The 27,986-nt window shown below is 40.1% G+C and overlaps 1 protein-coding gene across 1 annotated transcript; it reads left to right on the plus strand.

The window, feature by feature from the left end:
• Window positions 1–282: 282 nt before the first annotated feature.
• hibch (3-hydroxyisobutyryl-CoA hydrolase) lies at window positions 283–27,714 on the plus strand. Its single transcript, XM_073473712.1, has 14 exons — window positions 283–381; window positions 732–774; window positions 1,921–2,052; window positions 3,068–3,152; window positions 4,205–4,285; window positions 4,399–4,451; window positions 14,780–14,858; window positions 23,090–23,235; window positions 24,271–24,357; window positions 24,686–24,744; window positions 25,169–25,250; window positions 26,267–26,386; window positions 26,573–26,606; window positions 26,764–27,714. Exons 1-14 carry the CDS (start codon window positions 350–352, stop codon window positions 26,877–26,879), a joined length of 1,149 nt encoding a protein of 382 aa, XP_073329813.1. The 5' UTR covers window positions 283–349; the 3' UTR covers window positions 26,880–27,714.
• The last annotated feature ends 272 nt before the right edge of the window (window positions 27,715–27,986 follow it).

Consider the following 27,986-nt stretch of genomic DNA (forward strand, 5'->3'; position numbering starts at 1 on the left):
TATGGAAAGTTACTATATAGTATAAAATTATTGTATAGTATGAATAAATCATATCATAACATATAATAGATAATATTTTTGTATGATTTACATCAAAATTATAAATAACTGGACAGAAAAACAAATAAATGTTATGTTATTATAAGAACACCTGGGTGCAGTACCGCTTCTCTCCGTAGGTGGCAGTGTGGCACAAACACAGCGCGAACTGACGCTCCTTCATTGGTGCGTACGCCCACCGAGACGTCACCGCTCTGACCAATCAGAGACGGCTCGCTGCTCCTTCCAGGAAGTAAACTACAGGGGAAAGAGCAGGGGAAGCAGCTCTACCTGAAAGTCAAATAAAATAATGTCTCTTACTGTTTTGACGTCTGCGTTCAGGTTTGTGGAGGCCGACGGTGTTTCTGCCGAACCTGTAAACTGTAATTACGTGTTTGTCGTCCTGACGCTGCCGTGTTTGCTGCCATTATGTAGCTTGTTGTAAAATGTCAGACATGCTAATATCAAGTTATGATAAGCCACTAGGATGCTAGCTGCTGTATGTATGTATGCATGTATGTATGCGTTAAAGGGATTTTGTGGTCAAATGGTGTTGATTTAAACTCGACTTAACCTGAGTTAATTCATTCTGTGTCTGTCAAATACAATGTGTCCAGATGCTGTGAGTCCAGCTTGTGTAGTTTAATTAAAAAAGTAATGTTTACCACTGTTTTTCTTTATTTTTCCTCCAGACTGAGGTCCATCTGCAGACTGCAGCGAATCCAGGGCCACATGGTGAGCAAACCCCCCCATGTCCTTACTTACATAATGTACTGTACTGTAGTTTAGTGAGGATTGCCGAGACGAAATAATATAATTTTTCTATAGCTGATAAAATTGTACAACAAAACTTTATGTTTTTGTTTACTGACGTGCCTTTTTTTTGTACGAGACTCTCGTGTTAATCCTGAATCAGTTGACAGCCACATTACAACAAATACTTGCAGGAGATTTAAAAGTGGACCAATATCGATAATGTGTTTTAACAAGTATCAACTAGTAGTATAGTGTCTCCATCAATCCTGACACATCACACACTTTACAGTATTGTTAATGCTGGACTCATATCAAGAGCAGTCAGCCAGTGATATTCACCTATCAGATATTTTACAGTAAATTTTGATTTAACCTGACATCGTGGTAACGTGGCAACAGAGGCCCCTCGACTCTCAGGATGACCCAGAGATGTATGCTGTCTACCTGACTATGACATCATGCAGACTGTTTTGTATCGTTGTTTGTCTGTTATGATTTGATGTGTGTGAAAATGTGTCCTGTGTTCAGTATGTTTCTGTTTTAGTTATTCAAACCAAATCAAATCAGTTTTCTTTATAAAGCCCAAAATCACAGTCACATTGCCTCAGTGGGCTTTACGATCTGTACAGCGAGCGACGTCCTCTTTCCTGACACCGTCATTTCGAGTGAGGAAAAACTTGCCAAGAAAAAAATAACCTTTTAACAGGGAAATAAAAGATGGAAGAAACCTCAGGAAGAGGGATCCCTCTCCCAGGATGGACATACATGCGATAGATGTCGCATGTACAGAACAGAACAACAAAATCACAGTTATTGTTTTAGTCCAGTCTAGTTTGCCTGTAAAAATTATTTTACTCTTTCTAGCTTGTTTACTGATTTCTCATGTTTTTGATTGTTTGGGGTTTTTTTTTGCCTTTTATTGAGTGAAGCAAAACACAATTAACAAGTGAGACAAGACAACAATTAGCACGTTGAGGGAAGAAAACAAAAAGAAATACTGGGATATTTACACTACGTATGTTACAGATATTTTATGACAGAAAAAAGTCAAATAAACTGTTTTTCTCCAGTCTAGTTTATTTCAGTTTATTACAAAATCGTCCTGTTGTCTGTATTTTGGATCAGATGTCGAGTCAGGTGGAACCAGAGGTTCTTCTGGAGAAAGTGGGAAACGCAGGTGTGATAACTATCAACAGACCCAAAGTGCTGAATGCTCTCAACCTGACCATGATCCGGCAGATCTACCCTCAGCTCAAGGTATGTGGAAATCTTGCTTCATGTAAAACTTCAACCTGGGCCTCCACTGTGTCAAGTGTCATTTATTACAGCTGTGTGTTACGTAAATGGCTGCAAGTATCCTACTTAGTTTGACACCTTCAAGGACATTATGCTAATAAAAGTGGGACAGATTTGCTGATAAACTGACAAAGAGTTGGTAACAGTCATACTTGTACACACTGTTGTATTACACTTGCAGTATGAAGCAGTTTAGGGAATATAACCCTGATATATCCTGAAAACAATCATTGATCATTACATTTGATGTATTTGGATATCAAAAGAAACACATTTTTATATTATTGTTTTGCTGGAATGTGAAGGACACAACTGTTATATCATTTGTGGTTTTAAATGCCCGAACATTCACTGTGTTCCTCTCGCTTGTTCAGTTTGCCTGCAAGACTTTAGTCCTCTGTAGGGTTGCAGTTAACGATTACTTTCATGATTAATTGTCAAGTCTGAAAAATGTAAAAAAAAAAATGAAAAATGCTCATCACAATTTCCCCAGAGCTCAAAGTGACGTCTTCAAACTGCTTCCTTTGTCCAACCAAAGGTCCAAAAGCCCCAAACTCTTCATTTACTGTCCAACATGACAAAGAAAGCAGCAAATCCTCATTTTTAAGAAGCTGGAACCAGCAAATGTTTGACATTTTTGCTTTAAAAATAACTGAAATGATTGATCAGTTATCATAATAGTTGGCAATTATTTTTCTTTTTTGAACAATTAATTGATTAATTGTGGCAACTCTAGCCCTCTGAAGGCCACATTTTCACAGACCTCCCTCTTCAAATGAGGAAGGTCGCCCAGTGTACCACAGGTTCGGACGATGTTGTGTTCAAGGTCTCTTTATAAAGTTTTGATGTTTTGAATAGTTGTGTTTCTTGAATGACTTTCCCAAAAAGCAGTCCAAAAATGCATCTCAGCTCAGTGAGACATTACATTAACATAAGATGTCTTTTTGATGATGGTTTTCTTTTCTTGTGATTCCAGAAATGGGAAAATGACAAAGAGACTGATGTTGTGATCATCAAAGGAGCAGGTGGCAAAGCCTTTTGTGCAGGTGGAGACATCAGAGGTGAGCAGCAGCCTTACAGGTTCAGTCACTGGAGTCTGTGTAGCCTCAGTTTGTGCCTCTCATGTGGAAGCATTCTGCTCACAGAGGTAACCGACAGTTTCTCTGAAGGATAATTAACCGGTGATAAAAGTTATGTACAATAATACAGATTTCCTTTCCAAACTGATACGAGGAAATCTTGGGCTGGTAACTCCAACACCAATACGATACCAATACTTTGTACAAAATTTGTCCACCAATACCTCTACACTCTCTCTTTATATATATCTGCCAGTACCAAAGGCGATGGAAGTCTGTCGTGCTCTAGCAGCGTCTTTCCTCTCCTATTCCTCAGACCGCCGCTGCATAACCTCATCATATTCTGTACTTTGATTAACTCTCAGCTGCTTAATGCGGTTTGTAGTGTTGCCACAGAACCTCTTAGTCCTCCCACACGTTATATACAGCATCGGTGCAGCTCTGAGAACCGAAACAGCCATCATCAATGTCCACTCTGTCTGCACATTTATACCTACAGGCATTATTCGCATGACTATGTCAAACGGTCATTGTAGTTCCTATAGGCTGAGTATTATTTGAACTAGTTCTTAGTGATATTGTAGTAACTTTGTATTGTGTCGCTGCTGATGATAAAATAGAGTTTACATCTCGAACTTTTAATGTGAGAATCGATCCTGGAACAGAAAGCTTTAGGTCAGAAGTATCACTATATCTGTATCAATACGCAGGCTTGGGGAGTAACAAATACATGGAATGGGATTACATAATAAGGATAGAAAATCAGGAAACAAGAAAATCAGGAAATAAGAAAAAAAAGAAGTTATTAGATTACAGATACATTCAGAATAAAAGCTAATTACTATGTACCTCACAGTTTTTTTTCTAGTCTTTATTAACATATGCTTGATACTGAGGTAATCGAAAAGTAACATTACTGACTACATTTTTGACAAGTAACAAGTTTAATTAGTAATTGCATCTGCTGAGTGATAAAATAGGTTTTCAGCGTGTGACTGAAACTAATTCCCTTCATTCATGTTTTTTCCTCTCAGCGGTGACAGATGCAGGGAAAGTCGGAGACTCTCTTGCAGAGGACTTCTTCCGTGAGGAATACGTTCTCAACAACGCTATCGGTAAGTTTTATAAATACAGTTACTTAAAAAAGACAACCAGGTCTCTGTTTAAGCAGTTTGGGCGTTTAACGTCAGTTTTCTCTCATTTTTACGCATTTTTAAAATCTTTTCAGGATCCTGCAGGAAACCATATATCGCCCTTATTGATGGAATAACAATGGGAGGAGTGAGTACATTTAATTTTAATGTATTTAAGTCTCTTTCTGGATATATGCATATTATGAGGCATTGAAAAGGCTTCATTTTACTCCTGTTTTGTTTTCTTTCAGAGTTAAAAACCTCTTCTTTCTTTCTATGAGGTGTGATATTCAGATATTCCTGTAGGTGTCAGTAGTGAGCTATCTGCCACTGTTACCTGCTGCCAGTGGCAAGGTGGCCTCTGATTGGATGAAATGTAAAGTGACAAAGCATTGTTGCTTCCACTGGCTTTTCCCTCCAGGTGTCATGGATGGTTACAATTTGAATCGGTCCCACAATGAGCGTCATGATGAGGCTTAATTCAGACAGAGCTGCACAAATACTCATTTATCAGGACTGACTTTGAACACAAACGTCTGTAATTTATTTTTTAACTTAATCAGTCAGAGAAGATGTTTTGTGTTCAGATGAGTCAGTTCTTTTTTTCCATGTCGTGACCTTGACAGTGATTTTACCCGTGAGGTGTCAACCGAGGTCGCTCACAGCCACCGCCGGCATCTACTCCGTCGTTAGTCATCACATCTGTCTGTGTGTGTGTCAGTGTGTGTGTCCCTGTGGTGCAGAGATGTGTGAAGACCCAACAAGCCCTTTTGCACAACATTGAACATCACTGTTCAAATACCGACCATTAGGGAGCAGTATACTCTCTGGTCCTGCTGACATCTCTGCAGGAGTATTTTTACAGCAGAATGTGGCACAAATCAATATGTTGAAGACGTGTGTCTGCCTGTTGTCTGTTGTGAAGAGAGGGTGAGGAATACCCAGAACTAAGTTCACATGTATGTTTTTGTACTCTTGGTTTGCTGCTGCTTTTTATACTTCATGCAAATGTGGAGTTATTTTGGACGGGATGTCGAGTCTTTGAAGCCGGTGCACTGTCACCCAGATCAAAGCTACTATAATTGGATTTGAACAGGAAGAGAGTTGTTTCATTCATGATTTTCTTGCACTCCGACTGTTCAGTTCTTTAAGGTAGAGGGGATCAGGAATAATGTGACATGAGATGACCTGGAAAAAAATGAAATGAAAGCAGTTTGTTCCCATTTTGTTTTGTGTCTTGCTGACATCGAAGACAAAGAAGAACAAAACATAGAGAAGTCAGGTTTTAGTGATGCACTATTAAAGCTGAAAACAAAATCCAACAATTCTACATTTTAATACCCCTTTCATACTGGCCAAAAAACACACTTACACCTGCTAACATCTGGCTTTTGTGTGCAGTGTGAATGTAAATTATCAAGATTTACTCTCAGGTCCACTGACCCTGCAGTAGTCATGGCTATTTATCGCCTGAACAGAGACCTGGATGAACACACACATTTCTTGCTCTCCTTTTCAGCAGGATGCTATGACGTGTGTTGAAGTTAAGGCTGCTGGCTTGTTAATATCTTTCCATCCGTCTCTTGTCAAGCAGCATTTTACACATTATTCGGTCGGCGCCGAGTTGAAAGAGAGACTGAAGTTAAAGATAGATATCTCACTCCTTAGCAACTTTTGATATCAGCTGTGTAAAAAAATGTCTAATTCAGAATATAATTAATTAAGACTTTTTAAAACAAGTTTAACGTCTTCTAGATTCAGTCTGATGAGGTAAATCATCTGCTGCTTTATACTGTTTCCTGTTGTTCTGGCACATCTTGTTCTGGTAAAAGTGCTATAAGAGGATGAATGTCAAGAAGACAGATTGAGGTATTTCTATATCCATGAGTATAACCCTGATCAGTGAGGCCATGGACGTATTAGTTGCATCCATGGCGACAGTTCTGTTTGCTGCCAACGTGTTTCTGTCCCCCCCGTAAGCGGCTCCACCTGATCACATTCCCATCACGACACTTTTACACCTTGCATTAACGTGCAATTTTCCTCAGAAATGCATTGACTGTGAATAACAGGTGTCTAAAACGAAAATCAATCAAAATAAGTTTCAATTATGATCATCAAGATCCTCAAGACACCAGAATAAAGTGAAGTTTTTGAATTTGTAAACATAATTGATAGTTGTCAGAGCATAAAAACAATGAGCTGTTGAACTTTACAAATCCAGATGTGACCATGTGTGTAGTCTAACCATGACAAAGCCGGTTTAAATCATATTGAATTGCGGATTTGGAGAATCGTGACACCTCTAATTTGATCCCATGTGATTATATGGAAATATTGATTAGTGCAGCTTTAAAGCCATTTTATTTCGTCACCTTCAAAGCAGTCTGACGTGCGAGTGTTTAATGATCAAAAGTGCACAACCACGACCGGGTTAAACTTTGGACTCGCTGGCAGTAGAGGCACTGCTGTGTTTGAAGTGTTCAGCAGTACAGAAAAATGAGAGCAAACACGAAAAATGCAGCCTTTTCTCGTTAGTATTTTCAGTGTAGTAAACATTTCACACTGGGGAATTCAGAAAATCATCTTGTTTGCTTGTTTTTTTTCCACTGATGTTTAGACAGCCGTGATGATAACGACACCCCCACTCTTCCTTTCCAAGGGAGACGGACGCTGTAATTTATGTGTCAGAACAAAACTGCAGAAAAACAATGCAGGGTAATGGATGTGATGTGTGCACCATGTGCTGTGCCGCAAGTCACTTCCGCTCTTCATCCCAGAGGACGACATTAAAAGCTGCGATGTTTGTTGGGTCATTTGCGCTGCTTATCACCGCCGATCTAATCTTTTTGTACTTGTAATTTTTCGATAGATTTATGGCTGAAATACACTCTGTTATCTGTCACATCAGCACAGTGAGGACACTAATGTTGACACAAACCATCCTCAGGGTGTTTGCTGTTTGATGTGTGTGTAGTGGCTTGAAAACAGGCTCGTTCTATATATGGAAAAGTCAGAGAGCTACCAGAACCCCTGTTCCTGGATCTGCTCTGAGCTCAGGGCAGAACTCCCACATCGGAGCAACTATTCTAGCGTTAGTGATAACAAACCACCAGGGAGGAAAGGCATGTCATTAGCAGGTCAAAGAACACACACAAACACACACACACACATACACACACACAGATACTGTCTGTTTGCCTCTCTTACATCAGTCGGATCTCATCTCACGCACATCATTCATTGCCGTCCAAGTTTAAAATCCCTAGAATTAAGGTCTGGGAATGCTGAAGAGTTTTTAATCCGTGTCTGTTGTGCTCTGCTCTTCAGCAGATTCTGTCTCTCTTTCTCTTCAGCACTGTCCTCAAACATTTACACAGTCACACAGTAGCCTCCTCACATTCATAACATTATGTTTTTAAGTCTGTTTGCAATGAGGGTGGAGTAGCGGCTGCCGCTCAGCTGATGGGTATTCGTCCAGAGCTGTATGACCGTAATCTCTGTCCCTCTGGAGAACAGAGCTCTTGTTTGCTAATGTTCACAACATCAATCTAATGAGAAGACATGAGTGAGAGCCAAACTGAGCTCAGGGCAGATTTTGATCCCTGCATTAACGCTCTCATCTTTCAGAGTCTTTGCAGCGCTTGTTTTGAAAGTGAATACTTTGTGCAAGAGTGATGTGGAAAGTAGTGTCATTTTCTCTTTAAGTGTTTGTAACCATTATCCATCACTTGTGTCTCTTCACACCACTGAAAGGCTTCTGCATCGTCCCAGTCAAGTCACCAGGATAAACTGTTGGCACTTTGCATTTCTGCAAATCAAGTATATGTTATCTTAACATTTCTACAATACGTGCCATATCACGTTCACATTACACCACACGCTGTAACATTTTCTAGTCGAGTTTGTGGCAACAAAACCGAATATTTTTTACAAGAATTCAGGACCATTTGCAGCGAAATCCCGATATTTTTAACGAGACGTCTGGACATTTACTAGCTGAGTTGTTGCCCCAGAAAAAGCATATTTGTGAGAAGAATTAAGGACAGTTTGCAGCTGGAAATCAGATATTTTTAATGAGATGCGGGGACATCTTTCAGTTGTGTTTTTGGCAACAAAGACAAATATTTTTGACAAAAAGTCGGGACAATTTGAAACCGGAAACCGGATATGTTTAACGAGACATCCTGACATTCTTGGCAACAAAAAGGAATATTTTTTGACAAGAATTTGGAAAATTTGCAGCCCAAAACTGGATTTTATAACAAGACATCTGGACAATTTGCAGCCGTGTTTGTGGCGACAGAACCATGTAAACCAAGTGTTTTTTGTGCCTTAACCTATAGACCATAAGCACAGCAGTGTCACAACATAAAAAATAAAGATTCAACATGTCTTTGGTTTGCAGGCTTGTAAATTACCAACATTTATTCTGGCTGATTGGGTTGATTGTACCCGGATGAGTTTAAACACCCATACACAGTGGTACTAATAATTTCTGATCTTGCAAAACTGGGTTTTTCCTGCATATCTAAAAGCTCATCAGGGAGAGGTACTTGGAGAGCAGAGTTGGTGCAGTGGGAAAGTAATGCCATTACTCTACGTCAGTTTAATGGATTTCACCCCACCTGTTCTATCAATATTTGCTTTATATCCAGTAAACTAAATATCGTAATGAGGCCTCCGTGAAGCCCTCCATCTTCTTCTCAGCCACTGTAAACTCTCCCAGCCAGGTTGTAAATTCTGCAGCCTTTTCTGTTTGTAAGCAGAAGCTATAAACACGCTCGTCTGCACACTTTTGCACATTTCCATTGTTTACAGCAGCATGTGGAGACTTGCTCTTATATGGTGCTCGATGGTGCCACGCCAGCACGTAACAATGTTCCAGTACTTTTATGGTGAAACTCGGGTAATGGGAGATTAAACGACCCCTCATTCCTCCGGGCGCATCCAGTGATCATTGAATGATCCAGTTTATGCTGTTATCCTGTCGTTGTCTTTCTCTCGTTGTTTTTTAGGTTGTGTTATTTATACATATTGGAGGAAATGTCTGCTAAAATGTGCAAGGTTCATTTATCTTATCTTTCAAGTGCTCTCCATTTTACATGACTCATTCAGTTTCTAATAATAGATGAAGACAAGAGGAACTCATAGAAACTGTCCAGTATTAATTAACTAGATTATAAAACAAATAGTGGTGTCAAAAAATGCAGTTTATTGGAATTTATTTTAATTCTATTATCGATTTTACGTCAGAATGTCTCTGGGAAAGATCTTAAAATCACAAAAAAAGCAGGGGTACTTTTGAATAGGCCTTTTGCACAGCAGACATTAGCGGGTAAATTACAGGTATTACTAATGAAACTAATGATAGCTTTGTTGTATTCAAGTGTCTCAGTGTGACAGTGAGCCGTGCACAATACCAGGACCTTCAAACTGAAGCAGCTAAATGGAATTCAGCCATCATTAGCTTTAGCTTCCCAAACACTGCGAAATCTCATGTATTTCTGAAATATGAAATGTTTCAGAAAGGTTTTTAGGTAAAGGAGAAATGTATACAGAACTTGATTTACAGTTTAAAGTCTTTTGTGATTTTAGTCAAACAGCGATTCATTTGTTTGCTTCAAAAACAAACTCGACAGCTTTTGAGGAAAATGTATCCAGAAGCGTGTCTGTATCTGTCATCCCTCTCTTCTTTAAACATTTAGCTGTAATCTCTGCTTTCTAAAAATAAAAGCGTCTACACCGCCCCGCCCTCTCTGTTATTAAAGACATGTCTGATCCACGGACTCACCTCTTTAGTTGATCTGGTGACGTTTAACTCACGAAGAAGCCACTAAAAACAGAAATGTTTAATTAACTGTCTTTTTTATTAGCAGCATCTAAATACATGTAAACAAACTGGATGAAGTTGATAATGTTTGTAGCTAAATCTAGTGCTTACAATAGAGGAATCTATAGTGTTTGTATATGGGAATAGTTAAATAGCAACGAAAGAGTGATTTAAACATAGATTGTGAAATAGATATGCAGCTGGAAAAAATGCTATTGTAAGGTAAATCATTTTTTTTTATAGAGGGCTGCTTAAATAAAAAAAAAGAAGGAAATTATACAAAAACAACTTCAATAAAACTTTAAAATCAAGAAAAAGACTTATTATTTGATCAATTTTGTTTTTGTGAGAAGCTTAAAGAGACTACAACCACCATTTTGTTACACAATCCTGGTTGTTAAATGATAAATAAATTGAATCTTGTATCTTGAAAATGATGGCATTTCATTTGTTTCAGTGTTGCACAGATTTCTCCTAGTTTGACATTAAATCAATGAAGAACAAACATAATTATTTTTCATTAGACAGCCCTGATTAAATTTTTTCTTATCAAAAGAAATAACATTTCTTGGGGGGGACCCCTTCATCCTCTTACAAATACATGCACCTAAATCTCCCACAAACCCAGAGGAAACAGTGCTGTGGGGTTAATTTCAAAAATAGCAATTAACAAACTAAACTAAACTTATCTAACCTTGTTAAAACAAAACGTGATCATTTGCAAGAGAACTGTGTTGACAGACAACAGTTTTACGAAGTGTTCCTGAGCCCATGTAGTAATCTCCTTTTATACAGTCGTGTGTTTTACAAAGATGTGAACCTCGCCTCATCCTTGCTTGTAAACGACTGAGCCAACTATCACCTGTTACCACTTAACCTGTTTCAAACAGGTGTGTTTTGAGCGTTCCACAACTTTCTTGTTTCAACTTGTTTGAACTGTGCTACCGCCATCAAATTCAGAAAAACAGAATCGTCGCTGGGTTGTTGTAATAAAAATGAATAACTCCCCTCTTTCCATCGTCTAAAACGAGCCCGATTTGTGAGAAACTGAACTCTGTCTTCACTCTCTGTCTCGGTTCTGACGTGCTGCCAAGGCACAGTCATCATATCCTTCATGTCCTGAGCTAACAGAAGTCCCAGTCTGTCTCTTTGTTTGCCTCTTAAGTTTCTCGTATTTGGGATCTGGCTCTTTCCAAAGAGCAGCTCCACTCTTGGCAGAAGTCTGTTTAGTCTCCAGTGATCAGATATTTTTAAATCCTGATCGTTTGTCACACAGCCTGAAGGAAAACCACTGCTCTCTGGCTCTGAACTCCCTGAGAGGAACGTCACTACTTGTTTGTTGGCAGCGATTCATGCTTTACTGTAAATATGTGTACAACATTTTTTCTGTTTTGAGAAAGGTCTGCATCGTGTCTGCATTACCACACAATACCCACATTTGTTTTCTATCTTCATATCTTTCATATCAGTTGAGCTGTTTTATCGTTTCTTGTGTCCTACTTTCATCCATCCTGCTGATTAAGTCTGCTGCCGCCACAATAAAGTTAAATCGTGGCTCATAAGGGGCAATAAGATATTTGTTTTACTGCTCCATACAAAATGAAGTAAGTGTGATACCCTGCATGTGTTTTTGAGGTTGATAAGGATGTTAATCAGTACCGGTGGATCGGTGAGAACACCAACAGGTGCTTCGGTTTCAAGCTTGCAGTGCTTACTTTCCAGCCTTTATCTTTCTATAAAAGTTTAACCCTGCATTCACACGCTCCACTAATGGTCCCATTTCCAGTGTCGGGAAGTCATTTATTCCAACTTTGGTGTGTTAATGAACTTTTAAGTCGTAATATGGTAACAACATGGAAGAAGATGTGTATTTTATTGCTCAGATAATAGCTGTTGGAAGCGGTAGAGTTTTATATAACAAAGTGATTTTGTCCCAGACTTGTTGCTGCACCAGATGGTTTGTTTCACAGAACAATCTGAACAGGCGCCGCCATGAACTGTTTGGAAAAGGGCAGCACAAGGCTCGAGACTAACGTGTCACATCTGTTTGGGACAAACGGAGATCTTCATTGGATGCTTCTGGGATTAAAGGGGTTTTTGTATGTACTTGTGGATGTCTGTGTATCACTTGGCCAGCGCTGACTACAACAGAGCATGTCTTTTCATGCTGTTACTATATTTACACTGGCCGGCGACAAAAAAAAGATGCTTTAAAATCCAGAAGGACAGAGTAAACTCAGTATCGAAGCGGGATGCATCCTATTTGTTCCCTGATAAAACAACATTGTGAACAACAAATCTGTGATGAAACATGAGGAGAGCGTGTTCGCTGTCAGAGTCCTGCGGCGTGTGCACAAACAGCTAACAGAGTTAATAGCTTACGGCTAATAGAGCCGACGGAGCTAACGGTTAATTGAGTTAAACACACAGCAGGACTGAGAGCTTCTGTTCGGAGAAACATCAAGCATTAAACACTGAACTACAGTTTAATGTTAATGTTAAACACTGCAGTACTGAAGTTGAGTCGGTCTACAGTTTGGAGGTAAAAGTACTTTGAATGCCAATACTTTTAATTTTAGATAACAACAAAGTGCAGAAATACATTCACTTAGGACAAATCTTCTTTTACATCGAGAAAAGCCTTCAGTGCCGTTCTTTGGTCTTCTTGTAGTTTGTTCTCCACTTCTGATATAACGAATCATACCAACATTTTAGTCAACTGAAATAAGAATCAAAACTACACTTAGGACCTAGAAAACTAACTAAAATAAATTAAAAATATACAGGAAATGTCTTTAGTTTTCAGTCTTTGTCAGTTTGGTTGAATTAGTCCACAAAACAGGCACGAGGAGACTTTGGTCCAAACATTTATTGAGACGACTGTGAGTCAATAGCCTTCGAGAGAGAGAAGAGACAAGAGGATGTGAAGGATCAGGGATGTTTCACTTCATGTTCGACTGTAACATCCTGCAGATGAGACGATGACAAAATGTAGGATTAATCAATAAGAGACACGTTTATAATGTGGGTGTCATCAAAATAAAAGAATTTCACACACAGGATTGATACTTTGCTCGGCTCCAGATTAAAAACGGAGGATAAATTCTGACCTGTGTGTAATCAGATTACTTCACTGACCTTCAGTATTGTGGAAGATGTGTCATTAATTAAGTCATCACTCACTCACAGGGGAATGTGTTGTAGCTAGGAGCAGGGTCATTTACTGGTCAGAGAAAAATCCAATATGTCAGACTGACTGGAGGTGATTAACGACTGGTGGAGGTCATCAGGTAAATCCCTGAGGGTTCACGTCCACCTCAACTGGAGGCTGGTGATTCATTTGTTGTAATCAATTCACGTGTCTGGTTTGTGTCAAGAAGCCTCGTATAGCCCCTATATTTACAAATAGTGAATCTTCTTGGTTTAAAACTCGTTCTTTAAAGTGACCTTCTGCGCCATTCGAGGTGTTTTTTGTCTCTTTATGATTGTGGTCTATGAGGAAAGTGCTTTTTTCGTTATCATTGCCGTAATAAATATGAAGCTACAGACAGTAGACGATTAGCTTAGCATAAAGTTTGGAAACAGGGGAAACAGCTGGCGGCTACAGGTGTGGTTCAGGTGTGACGACCAGCGAGAAAAGCAATTGTTATTTTGAAAACAACAACGGCAGCTCTTAACCCTCATGCAACTGCGTTTTTTAAAAATTTTTTTATTTAATTTGAAAAACAGTGGCATCATGTAAACAAACTGGTATTTAAAGGGTTAAAATCCTGAAAATGTATGAATATTTGGTCGTTATTTTCAGGACTGATGTTGGTAAAAAATGAAACCCAGTGACAGTTGAAAGTAATATTAATATAAAGTATTTTTATGGCAGCTTTTGACATTGAACATGTTTTGTACTAAATGTGGTCTGAGTACAAACAAAAAATTAAATTTTTTATCAGTTGCATGAGTGTTAATGAGGTTAGCATGACATAGTAAACTGGTGCATTCGTAAATCACGTAACACTAAAATGAGAGCGTGTTTTTTTTAAAGAAGAAGAGTGTGTGATTACTGTATTAATTAACAAATGGTCACACATCAGTCCTCAGTCACCACATTCAGCTGGAGAGATGTGATTTAAGTGTCGCTCGCTAACGAGACGTTTTCACCCCTAAAATGATCGTTCAAGTTTTAATAATCCTTTAAAATTGAACTACATGGTGGTTCACCTGTCAGGCGGTACAATACACCTGTCTGTGTGTCAACATTGTTTTATGCATATGAGTAGAGGATGTTGTTTCCATGGTAACCTTACACACACACACATAGAGTCCGAACTTTGCTCGAGATGTCCTCTGGCTAACGCTGCTCATTAGCCTTCACCTCTGTGCCTGCTGGGAACCACCGGCGTAAATCACACACACACACGCACAAACACACACACACACACACACACACACACTCTCTCGCAGGACTGGCCTGGTTTACTTTTTTTTTCCTGTCAGCATTTCTTTTTGAACTTCAGCTCCTCTCTGTAGAGGTGACAGTTATTAATGGTTTCTCTGTGCCTGTTGTCCCCCCCCCCCCTCTGTGTATTCTCTCTTCATCATAGCATTGATTTATTTATTTAGTTTGCTTTCTTCTCCTCCACCTGCAGGGCGTAGGTCTGTCAGTCCACGGACGCTTCAGAGTGGCCACGGAGAAGACGCTGTTCGCCATGCCGGAGACTGCCATCGGTAAGAGTGTCCAGCTGTACTGGTTTCCTCCATGGTGAGGAGGGGAGGAGGAGGAGGAGGGACACTGGTTGGCCCACATTAGTGTGAGCTGGTATCTTAGACCATTAATTATGTAGCAGCTTTGATTTCAGTTGCAGCTGGATCCAATTCACGTGCATTCATAGACGCGAGGTCTGTCTGCACAGGAAGCTGGGAAAGAAATATACAGAAGGACGGATGAGTTGTGATGTGATAGATTGGGAACTGCTGGAAAACAACGTCATGCCTGTGGTGGTCAAAATATCTTGATTTTAAAATGGTGAAGATTTGAGGTCCAAAAATTAAGAATTGGTAAAAGAGCTTGAGGGTATATCAGAATAATCATCAATCAAACAACACAAAACTAACAAGAAGCTCGCTGTTTTAAGTCCACTAACAGATGTTCAGTTCAGATCTCTATCCCGCAAGAGGAAATCCTTTGTGCAGCAGGGTGTAAGCATGAAAGCAAACAGAAAACACATTAAATACACTTTAAGACAATTAAAGTGTCGTATTATAAAGCAGAATAAAACAAATCGTGTTTGACAAAAGCAGCTAAAGCTTAGCCGACACTAAAATAAAATGCTAAGTCGTGCAGAGACCCGAGAGACAAATTATAATTGAATTAAGAGCGCTTGTTACACATGAGACAAACTAAAGCTAGAAAACTGTTGCTGCTCATTTTTGTAAACCTGTGTTTCTCACTGGATGAGAAGATAGTTTGGATTTGATGTGGCAGACTTAGTTTTCCCTGTGATTTGTCCCTCTATTTTAACATACATAAAAAACAGTATAATTAAGACACTAATACATATAATTCACATTTAAAATAGCTTAATAATTCAATGATTTAGACTTCCATCCAGTTGATGTTCCCACAGTGGCCCATAACACAGGAGAGAATATCCTTTGTTTGTTTTCCAGTCCAGAAAAGTGACCCTTGATCATTATTGAACCGCAGCGGTACCTGTGCAGTCAGCTCAGGGGTTATTTAAATAGATTTAAACTGTGATTTGTCAGTTCATACTATGTTCAGCTGAAATAACACAAGACTGACCTTTACATCTATTTTGAAGCTTGAGGAATAGCTTTGTTAAAGCAACACGCCTGTTAATTATATTTAGAAATAACAGTAAACAGTTTCCGATCTGATGATGGCTGCAGATGAAAGGTTACTGGAATTTACTCCTGTGGGAAACATGAATATCTCAACTCAATCTCACGGCAATAAATCCAAAAGCTGGCGAGACATTTCACTGTAAACTCAAAAATTCGGAGTGTGTCCAAGTCATTTTTCATCAAAGTCCACAGTAAGTAGGACTCACTCTCTGGGGACCACAAATTTAACGGCAGCCCAATATCTGCATGGATGTCGCAGTCGAGGCCAAAGGGCTGAATCGACCGAGTGACTTCGTCGTCCCTGGAGCTGCTACTGTTGCTAAAAATATCAAGCAGGCATGTGAACTTTATTCCTCAGTAGGAAACTTTGTGTCTTGTGATTCAGAAGACATTTTTATTAACTTCCAGTGTCATCTTGATGTAATCATGATGAGGTTTTTGTCCAAATTAATAAAACCTGACAAAATAACGAACAAAAAAAGAAACAAAATGTATTATTTAAGGTGTATTGCACCAAATTAAGTTTGATTTCTGGATTTTACATTTGACTTTTCATACATTTTCCACATTCTGATATGGATTAATATAATTATGATGATTTATTATTGTTGTATTGCTTTAAACTATGGCCCTGGCCCTCTGATGTACTGGTTATCCTCTGAGAAGCTGCATATTTCCCACAGGATCACTTATTTTAAAACATATCATACAGAGGGGAGGGATGGGATTAGTGTTTCATGTGGGTTTTAATTACCATACAGTCGATTTACATAATGTGATGCCACCAGAATTGATGATGCTTCAGTGTTTTCCTGTCTGAGCCAGTTCCTCCAGTGTGAATGGCTGCTGGCAGGGCGCTAAGCTATAGTTTGCTCTTTAGCTAATTGACTCTCGCAGACAGATGGCCTTCTCCTGAGGCGCTGAGCAGATTAGTAACAAATCTCCAACAACTAACGAATTACAGCTGACGTTATGGCATAAACGAGCTTGTTGTCACTTAAATCCAGATGGTTTATCACAGTTACATAGTTGTGTATTAAAGTTAAATGTGTTTTCTTCTTGTTCCTACAGTTGAGTGTTTGCGTACATTTTCTCTGAGCTCAGTGAAAATCTGATATTAAGAGGTGGGACTACCATCATGATTTGTGACATCACAAATAGTTTGGAAGTCAATCCTCTGCAACCACGAGTGTGATGTGGAAACTTGAAGCCATGCAGTGAGAATGGAGTTGACAGTGAAGCAGAAACCACAAATAATTGCGTACATATATATATTCTGGTATTTTTAATGAGGGAGAAGAAGTAGATGCTATTTTAATGATTTTATTTTGGTAGTTGCACTTTATTTTCTTAAAAAAACATGTCAGACAAAAATGTATTACCTGCCACCAAACTATCAAGTAGGGCTGCAACTCATGATTAGTTTCTCAATTAACCATTTACTCCAAAAACGTTGAAAATGAAAAAAGAGAGCCCAAAGTGACGTCTTCGGATTGCTTCCTTTGTCCAAACTACAGTCCAAATCCCAAAGACTCTTTATTTTCTGTCATAAACGACAAAAAGAAGCAGCAAATCCTCACATTTAAGAAGCTGGAACAAGAAACTTTTTATTATTTTTCCGTGTCGTCCTCACAGAGTGGCGTAAACATACAAATACACAAAATATAAATACGCACAAGTACAAAGAAAGGAAAGAGACTCGAGGAGCCTTCCCCTCGTTTGCCCTCATACTCACCCTCCAGCTGCTCTTCTAATTGCCTTGAATGTTTCTCCTTTAGCGTTGTTTACAGATGCAGTTGATGTTTCTGAGACATTATGAAAGGAAGATATCCATTTATAGATGTGGGACTTTCTTGGCTGCAGTTAAGCCAGCAAAAACAATCCTCCTCTGATGGTTTAGCAGATTAAAAGAAGAATCGTCATTCTGCAATAATGGGTTTTGGAAGACACACGATCCAAACCACAGTGATATCGATATGTCGATTAAAAAAAAATAATCTGTGGTGTGTTCTGTTATTTTCTGGAGGTATTCCTTCATCAGAGGTCATACGACGAAAATATGTTTGGTTTTAGCGTGCTTCTACATGGATCTCCCATAGACTTCAATACATCTGTCACCACATTCTGGCACCAAAGCAAGATTCACTGACGAAGTGACCCTTCCTTCTTTTTAAGGTTTCTTGGCGTAAACTAGGAAACGTTTGCTTCCAAAAATAACTGAAACGATTAATTGATTATCAAAATAGTTGGCAATAAATTTTCTTTTTTGATCGACTAATTGATTGTTGCAGTTCTGGTTTCATGACCAGAAAGAGTCGGACAGCTGACGTCTTTCCTCAGTCAGTGTATTTATTTTATAAAGATCGTTAATGGATACTGACCTGATCCATTAATATTATTGTTATTATTATATTTGGGATGGAATCAAGTAGGTACTTTGTGCAGACAGTTGATCTGTTGTTTCTGCAGCTTCGATGTTTCTCTGTTCATCCTCTGATAAATTGACTGTGCGCACTCACTCACCTCACACTTGCAAACTTCCAAGGACACTCACGTCATCCTCTATTCGATACACAAACATCAGGTTCATTCTGGAGGCTCCATCATAAATCTCCAGCTGATGTTTTACTGTGGGGTCAAACCTGACTCGGATGTCTGCAGCAGCACGAGGATGAAGATTATGATGTCAGCGGTGAGGGGAATGAGTGAAGCAGAAGGAAAAGGGCTGAGCCTCTCGACTGTTGTGTGGGATTTTGTTTAAAGGCGAGGCCACGAGGAAGAGTGGGAGGAAATGGGACGGCAATTAGATTCCCCCGGCTGATGATTGGCTATAAGACGAGATTGATGTTCTGGACAGTATGTGTGTCTATCAGGGTGTGTCTGCATGCTTTCTTTCCTCTGTTCCACGCACATACACCCTTGTGTTGTCCCGTAGTTGCTTTTAAAATCGGTTCTGTTTAGTCTCATTATTAACCCTCATAAATAAAAGAAGAACCTCTCAGTGTATTTAAAACTCTGCAGGCACTTTGGCACGAAGGCAGGAGATCTCAGTTAATCCTCTTCGGAGCTGCTGTGATCTCACTTCGTCACTATTGTTTCCTCTAAAGCCACTCTCTGCTCCACCATTATCAGCACGCCGTCCTCTACAATCAGAAACTTGGACTTCACACTGGCCCATTTCCATGAGGGCACAGCGTTTTCACAGAGTTTGCAGCTGCTCTGAGAGTCCCACATGCTTATTTTAGCCTCGATCCTGCGGTTCAATCATCTCGAGAGCCTCTCTCCTGCGCTGAGTTTACTGTAACTACAATCACACTGTGGAACTGGACTTTTTCCACTGAGCTATGCCAATATTATACTTTCATGTGCTGGAAAAGTCTGGAATACAGTGAAATTGATAGATATAGATAAATAGATTGTGCACGTGAGATCGGAGAAATCAAATTGATACATCAAGTCAGGTGACCTCATGTAAATACAGGCCACCCTGAGCAGGAGCCTCATTTATAAAAAATGAACTTAGGATGAAGATCATTTCAGACGGAGTGCTTATGTTCGATTCTTAAAAGATGGTGTGCATAAAAGACCTCGCTAAAGCAGGTTCTTATCTGTGTTTACACGACAACGATGGTTTTTATATAAAACAGGAAATTTTTCCTGTGTTTTGGCCGTTCGTTCACACAACAACAGTGTTTCCAGAGTGTAATCTTTGGAAAACGCCACTTTTACCGTTGTGTAAACTGGTTATTGGCAGTTTATTGCACCATTAGTTTATTGCCATTTTCACAGGTACAACACAGAACAGGTGCGTTGGAATTCTTTGTGCGTTATTCAGCTTCAAATTAAGATAAAAGACATTTAAAAGAGCAACAGTTTCAGTAAGAAAGTACATTAAACTTTTTGGAAGATGAGATCACGACGATGGTTGAGGAGATTGAAGCCAGGCGACACATATTATTCAGTGAACTGAAAGCCAGAAGCTGAAGTCTAAACTTTTCATAGAGATAAGATCATTTCCACGTCAGAGTAAAGTTGTATAAATGACTACTTATACATGCTTTTCTGCTTAAGTCTTTCTTGAGATTAAAACTGACAGTAAGTCTGTTTTTATAAATAAGGCAGAAGTGAAAAAGCTTGTGTTGGTGTGCAGGACCTTAAAGGTACCATTTCATTTAGCATCTTAAATAAAGTCAGTCCTATCTGCATGTTATATAACATCATTTAATCGTATGTTGCAGTTTAGTTGATAGATGTGCCAGAAGGTCGGTATGATTTGGTTTTGTAATGCAGCGTTGACGTCATTAATAAGAAACTAGATTTATAAAGCGTGATGTAATAGGCCTGAAGTTTGAGGCTTGCAGGTGTGCCCTCATTACTTCACAACAACATCCTCCACATGTTTCAGAAGTGTGAACAGATCTTCATATGGAAGCTGTTCTCACAGTGTGGCATCCTCCGATTTCAATGTTAACAGGGTGCAAATAATTTCCATAAACGTTCTCCTTTAGTTTATGGGTTGGAAAGCCAGATGAGGATCGCTGCATCAGTTATTTCCACTGGTTGGGGCGGGTAGAGGCACAGGTGGGTGTAGGAGTTCGGTGTGGTGTGTGTTAAACAGCCTCCCAGCGAAGCTAATCGATAACAAGTGGAAGGAAACAGCTGTGGACGCCATGTTTCACAGATACATCCCCAGTAGTGAAAAAAGTTCATTAGGAATGGACCTTTTGTAATGGTTGGAAAATGGAAAAATCAGCGTTCTTGTCTTGACAAAAAATGCGATTGGTCAGTGGTCTTGAGGGATGTCCAAAATTTTAAATCCCGATATTGCTGGTCGATAGTCGATATTGTGAAAAATATCGCATATGACGGCAAATATCTCGATATTGGATATCCGATCGTGTGTATTCATTTGATGTCTGAATGATCGGGAAAATGAATTCCTGGCTGGTTAGGAGAATTCATGTGAACGCGATCAAGTCAGAACAACAACTTGGAGTTTTCTGTTTGTCGCCGACTCTGATATCATATAATCAGAAACATGGTAGACAAAAATAAATGTTTGGTTGATGTTTAGAAACTTTAGAAATCTAGGATAAAATACAATCAAAGCTAACTTGTTGTTGATATACAAACAGTGGATCCTGTGCTATGTTACTCCTCATTATTATTATTGTTTTCCTGCATTTCACAAATCCTCTCATAATGGATGAATGGACTAATGGAAAAAGGGCTCGTCCTTTGTCCCTCTCTTCATCATGTGATCAGGGCTTCCCTCGCCCTTTCGGGGACCCTGGCTATAATTTATTAATGGCCTCCCTTCCACCACTCCCCCACCACCACCACTTCCAACAGCACTATAATTCAGTAATCATGCTGCACAGACGGGGCTAAAGACGAGTGGGCGAGCTCATAAGGAAATGTGCACAATTATCAGACTCATCACCGAAGCAGTAAGACTTGATTAGATATGTAAAAATTGTTCCAGGGAAGATTTAGGGGAAAGATTTGAGTGTTCAGCCTTGAAGGAAAAACAATGAATTCATCCTCTAAAAAGTTTTATTTGGGAATCTAAACTATTCAAAACATCAATGAGCCACACTTTTGCTGCTACTGTAAATTCTCACTAGAGCACCAAATGTGTATTCATCCGCGGCTGAAAATAATCCCTAACAAGAGACCTGTCTGCACCACATCTTTACAGAGACCCGTCTCCACCACAACCTTACAGAGACCCGTCTCCCCTCTATCTTTACAGAGACCCGTCTCCACCACATCGTTACGGAGACCCGTCTCCCCTCTATCTTTACAGAGACCCGTCTCCACCACATCATTACGGAGACCCGTCTCCCCTCTATCTTTACAGAGACCCGTCTCCACCACATCGTTACGGAGACCCGTCTCCCCTCTATCTTTACAGAGACCTGTCTCCACCACGTAATTACAGAGACCTGTCTCCACCACGTCTTTACGGAGACCCGTCTCCACCAGGTCCTTACGGAGACCCGTCTCCCCCACGTCTTTACGGAGACCTGTCTCCCCCACATCTTTATGGAGACCTGTCTCCCACACATCTTTACGGAGACCTGTCTCCACCACGTCTTTACAGAGACCTGTCTCCACCACAACCTTACGGAGACCCATCTCCCCTCTATCTTTACAGAGACCCGTCTCCACCACATCTTTACAGAGACCTGTCTCCACCACGTAATTACAGAGACCTGTCTCCACCACGTAATTACAGAGACCTGTCTCCACCACATAGTTACAGAGACCTGTCTCCACCACATCTTTACAAAGACCTGTTTCCGAAAATGTAATAAATGCATTACGTGTTTTTGTATATATGTATTTAAGTATCTTTATGTGTTCTATAATTGTGTAGCATGAAGGAGTTATAAACTCCATGTTGTGTTTCTAAACTTCGTGACTACACACACTTCTATCGCACTCCTCTCTCACTGACACACTAACACACTCACACAGTCGTTACCCCCCGTACACTCTCGCGCTTTAACGTTAACCCCTTCTGTGGCGGGATTAACAGATTTAACCCGGCCCTCCGACCGTTCTGAACAACAGCCATAATCTGCCGCATTTATGATATTACATTTTCAGCCGTGATTCAGGTCAACTCATCTAATCCTTCTCTCTTCCCTCTCTCGCCTCATGTCACGATACAAAAGCTGTCACAAAACCAACTGTGACCGCTGGAATCTCATTTGCTGTCAGAAACATTGAAATCAGATGGAAACATTATTGAAAACAGAGAATTAATTCTGTACAGATTAAAGCTGTGGATTGTGATGAAAGCTTTTATGATCGTAAATGCTCCCTAAGCCGCATGTTTACCTTTTCATAGTGTTCCAGCAATCAATTGTTTTGTTAGTGGTTGTTAATGGTGTAATTCTGATTTACACTCAGGAAAACAATGCTACAATATGCCGCTCGAAATAGGTATCGATCAGTATTGGTCGGTCTATAATCAATTTGATGTTTTATTTTGACAGGTTGAACGGTGACAGATGGTTCGGTTGCTTCATGAAGAGCATGTGTATTGAAACAGTACAAGAACATCTTGTGTTTTGTTTTGACAGGTCTTTTCCCTGACGTGGGTGGAGGTTATTTTCTGCCGAGGCTGCGGGGGAAGTTAGGACTGTTTCTGGCCTTGACAGGTTTCCGTCTGAGGGGTCGTGACGTTCAGAGAGCTGGAGTGGCCACTCACTTTGTAGAGTCAAAGAAGGTAATAGGAGAAGAAACGCACAAAAAATGTACTCGGTTATACGTAATTGTTTTATTTTGATGGGTTACGAATGAAAAATGCTTTTATCTGAAACAGAAAACCTATTTCATACAGGACTGCAGACAATCAACCTGGAACTTTTCAATATATTGCTTTCAATTCATTATCTAAACCACTTTACAGCCCATGCACTGTGTGAGCGTGAGTGATGATGCAGGACAGGAGCATGGCGCGGGGGGGGGGAGATTGAGGTTGAAGCTCCACTGGAGAGCCGGATGCTGAGTCACCGGGTGTCTCACTCTTGTTTTAGAGTGCCAACCTACACCGGCTGGTCCAGAGGCAGGTTGTGTTTGTCTTGCTGTTGGCGTCAGGTCAGAACAGTGGGCGGCACAGTTTGTTTTAAGACTGTAACCTTGATTCTGAGGACAGACGAGCAGCGGGGTGGATAAAGTTTATTTGTACAAATTTTACAGCAGAGTTTGACCAAATAACGAGGCTGGAAAAATGTCTCACCTGATTGGAAATGAAGGAAACTGCAAACTGCGGATATGTTGACACTTTAAATGTCTTTCTGTTTAAATTTAGATTTTATGTCATGACAACACTGTACTAATACCTTGGTTACATTTAGGCACAAAAACCACTCGGTTAAGGTCAGAAAAAGATCACGTCTTGGCTGAAAATACCTTTTTTTTCCACCACAAACACAACTGGAATATGTCCCTATGTCTTGTTGAAACACCATCTTGAACAGTGGTGTCTGCTGTCACGCCTCCACCATCCCACCTACATCCCGACATGAAAGTCAGCTCATATGTATGTGATGTGAACATGATATGACACATACATTTGAACGTGTCAGTGGTTTGCAGAAACATAAAATGCCAACATTTTGTTCTGGGCAGTATAAGTGCTGCCTGATTAGTCGAGCCTGCACATAAACGAGGAAGGAATCGGCCAATCCAGAGCAGCCAGTTCCTCAAAAATATATTATTTCAGCGGTGAGTTTTAACGCCGAGCCTTCTGCTTCAATAGATCCCGGACCTGGAGAAGGAGCTGGTGGACTTGAAGTCTCCTTCTGCTGAAGACGTCTCCAAAGTGCTGGATTCCTTCCAGAACCAGGTCAGAATCTTTACACATGCAAACAGTAAGACAGAGGCCATGTCCACACGTATTCAGATATTTTGCTAAATGCTAAATGATAGTAATTGTCTAATACCTTGGATATGCATTCTCATGTGTACACAAGATATTTTGTGAAACGAAGTTTGTGTGGACAGAAAGTGGAGAGAAAATGTCCATTTACAGGAAGTATCTGTATACGTGTGGACACGGCCTAAAGTTGAACCTACAGTATACAAAACAACTTCAATAATCAGCGAGCTGCCCTTCAGACGTCTGTTTTCATGTCAGCCTACGTCTGTGTTGATGATTCTGGTTCTGTCCACAGAGCAGTCTGGACTCTGAGAAGCCTTTTGTCTTGGAAAAGCACATATCTGATATTGACAGGTAGGCCTCGAACATTTTCCAAATCTTCCTCTCTGTCTGTTATTCTGTAGTTCATTACTGTCAACAGATGCCATGAAAAGACAGTGCGTTTGTCTTTGTGATGTACACCTTCAATAGCTGATGAGTACTTTTATCTAAAACAGCTGAGCTCTGTGGTTTCAGCAGGTGTCAGACAGGAGTTCAGCAGATAGTTGTTTGTTTTCATCTATTTTTAGCCGTGGATTTGGGGCTCATTGATGTTTTTTTGATAGTTTTTGGACAAACAGTGGAGCTCAGTGGTACAGAGTTATAACACATATCAGGCTTTTGAAGTAAAATTCATCGTTTGTTTTGTTGACATAAGAGAAATATAGAATATCAGCAGCTAAGAAACAGAAGCAAATAAGAGGGAAGTGAGTCCATGTTGAACTTTCTCTCCCCTCAGGCTGTTCAGCTCCAGCAGTGTGGAGGGCATCGTGCAGAACCTGAAGGCCGACGGCTCAGAGTTCGCCAACAAACAGGCTGAGGTTTGATAATTTAACAATAATTTGTTTATTCTCCAAGTAATCGGCTGATCTACCAGTTCCCTCTGTGCTCCACCATCAGATAAATCCCACTGACTGGAGTGGAGCCAGGGCATTATTTGGATTTAGCAGTATATGTCAGTAATTAGTAGTTACCCCAGTTTAAGCACTTAATGGGGTTAGTCTTAGTGTTGTATCTCGTTGGCCGGACCAGAATCCCTACTGTGAGATTTCAGAGCTGTTCGTAGTCTCACATATTTTCTTTTATGTTTCTAAAATTGAATTTTCAGGTCGTTTCCACCCAGAACGAAGGCGTATAACCTCTAACCTACAGAGTTCAAAATGTCTTTCTGGTTCACCAACAAACACGTAAACACTTTCAGGATCCTGAATAATCAGAATTAAAGCCAGTGGGTGGTCGGCTCAGGCATCAAATATTTATTACACAACCACTTCCTCAGCTACTAAACCACGGACTCTCTGTCCGCTCCTTCACATTAAACATTCATAGAGTCTTTGTCCTTTAGTTACACGATCACATGGATTTTTCCATATTTTCCATAATTTTCTTTTTGTAAAAGTACATTAAGCCATCCGTCACCATCTTGTCAAAGTCTCTTGTATGGAAAGGCTCAATCCAAATGTCTGGACTCTACCACTGTTGCAGACTCGCAGACTTTGTGGGTGTCTGTAAGTGCTGAGAGCTGTTCAGATCCACAATCCGTCCAGTCCAAAAGGGTCATCAAGCGGACTTTCTGCAGACTTCACCAGACTTCACCGGTTTAATTACCCACAATTCATTGCAATATGGATGTGACATACTTTTTTAATCCATTAATTGAATCATGTGGACCAGAAATAATATCCAACCACGTTATGACACAGAAATTTAGGCTATAGAGGTAATAAATTATATGCTATTATTGAAGTTGGCTTTAGGCTTGTCAGTCAGCTTATATCGCCTTCTGCAGTGTTGACATTTGGATTCAGGCTTAACCTCCCTGTGTCTCCTCTTCCAGACTCTGTCAAAGATGTCGCCCACATCCCTGAAAATCACCTACAAGCAGCTGAAGGAAGGCGCGACTCTGAGCCTGGCAGACGTGTTGGTGATGGAGTATCGGCTGAGCCAGGCCTGCATGGTAAAAAAAAAAACCAACAGACGTACCACCTACAGACAAATTATCAACATCTGGCAGCTTCATTTCAGTGCATTTATTCTTGTAGTGATCATATTTGGATTATCTTAATCCATCTGGCTGGTTTAGTTTAGTGTACTTGATATGTTGGAGATGTTTTCTTACTGGATTGTTTCTGTTGTTTTGCAGAGAGGCTGCGACTTCTATGAGGGCGTAAGAGCCGGTAAGTCACCGCAGAACACGGAGACAAAAGTGGAATATGGTGGATGAGAAATTAGAGGAGCAGCAAGTAAATCTTAAACTACTATAATTTCGTCTTTGTTTGACATCTTCTCACTCATATTCCTTTCTCTTTGTCCTGATTTTCTGTGGCTTTCCAGTGCTGGTCGACAAGGACCAGAGTCCGAAGTGGAGCCCGTCCACTCTCGAGGGGGTTTCTGATCAGATGGTGGAGCAGTGCTTCTCCTCACTGGGAGCCAAAGATCTGACTCTCTGAAGTCCGACAGCTCCTCGCCTTCAAACACACACACCGAAAAGCCTTCACCGAGCTTCATGTCCTCACATCCCTTTATGGTGTGTGAGAGGACTGCGGCACTGAGGATGAGAGAAAGTGTTATTTTATGACAAACATAGGTCATTTCCTTCATAGTTCGATGACATTTTACAGGAAACATCCAGGCTGCTCCTCTGCAGCCGAGGAGGAGAATCTGATTCATGCTCACGGCGAGAAATCCAAAATAGTAACAGAAGAAGTAGCTAACAGACGCAGTGTGTCACACATGAGAAATGTTTAGAGTAAACTTGCTCTGCAGTGCAGTGGAGTCATTTTTGACTCTGCTGCTGTGAATTTCAGGAATCTGCAGCATTAACACGAGGACATGAGGAGGAGAATGAGCTCACCACTGAGTGCTTTATTACATTTCCTGTTGGTGTTTGTTGATGTGACATTGATCGGATCATTTGTATTTCTGCTGTGTGGTCACTTGTTCTAATTCAGATCATGTATCATCTCCATTTTATTCATTTCTGTAGTTTGTGTTTTTCAGGTTTCAGTGAAATCTGTAATTTTAGGTAGAAATGTTAGTAATCTCCGACACTCCCAAGAAATGTGACAGATTTAACAATGTCTGCGTGTTTTGAGTGCATTTACATGACTGTTACTTTCTTTGCATTTTAGAAAACAAACGTGTTTTCAGCAGTTTGAAATGTGTGTGGTATCGTTGGACTCAAATCACCTCCCCAGAAATCAATATCTGCATTATTAATGAGACAAACAGTCGGATTAGACATCCATGCTGGAGCAGAGAGCAATAAAGAGAGCTAACACTAAATGTTGTGTGTTCTTGTGAAGAAGCTGCTCGTGTATAAAAAAGATCTTCGGTTATTGAGGGCAGGGACTTTTATGACTTGCTTATAAAGTGTCCTTGTAAAAACGGGAACAGGCCTTTTATGAAGGAGCCTTTGTTATCATGAAAGCACCAAACTGCCGCTGAGATATGAAGTCTGGAAAGTAAATATTTTAATTGCATGTTGGGTTGCGAGCAGGTCTGTTCTACCTGCAGTACTCGCAGGACATCTACACTTGTATGTTACAAATGATTGA

The sequence above is a fragment of the Pagrus major genome, chromosome 9 (genome assembly GCF_040436345.1).
Source record: "Pagrus major chromosome 9, Pma_NU_1.0".
NCBI classification, from domain to species: domain Eukaryota; kingdom Metazoa; phylum Chordata; class Actinopteri; order Spariformes; family Sparidae; genus Pagrus; species Pagrus major.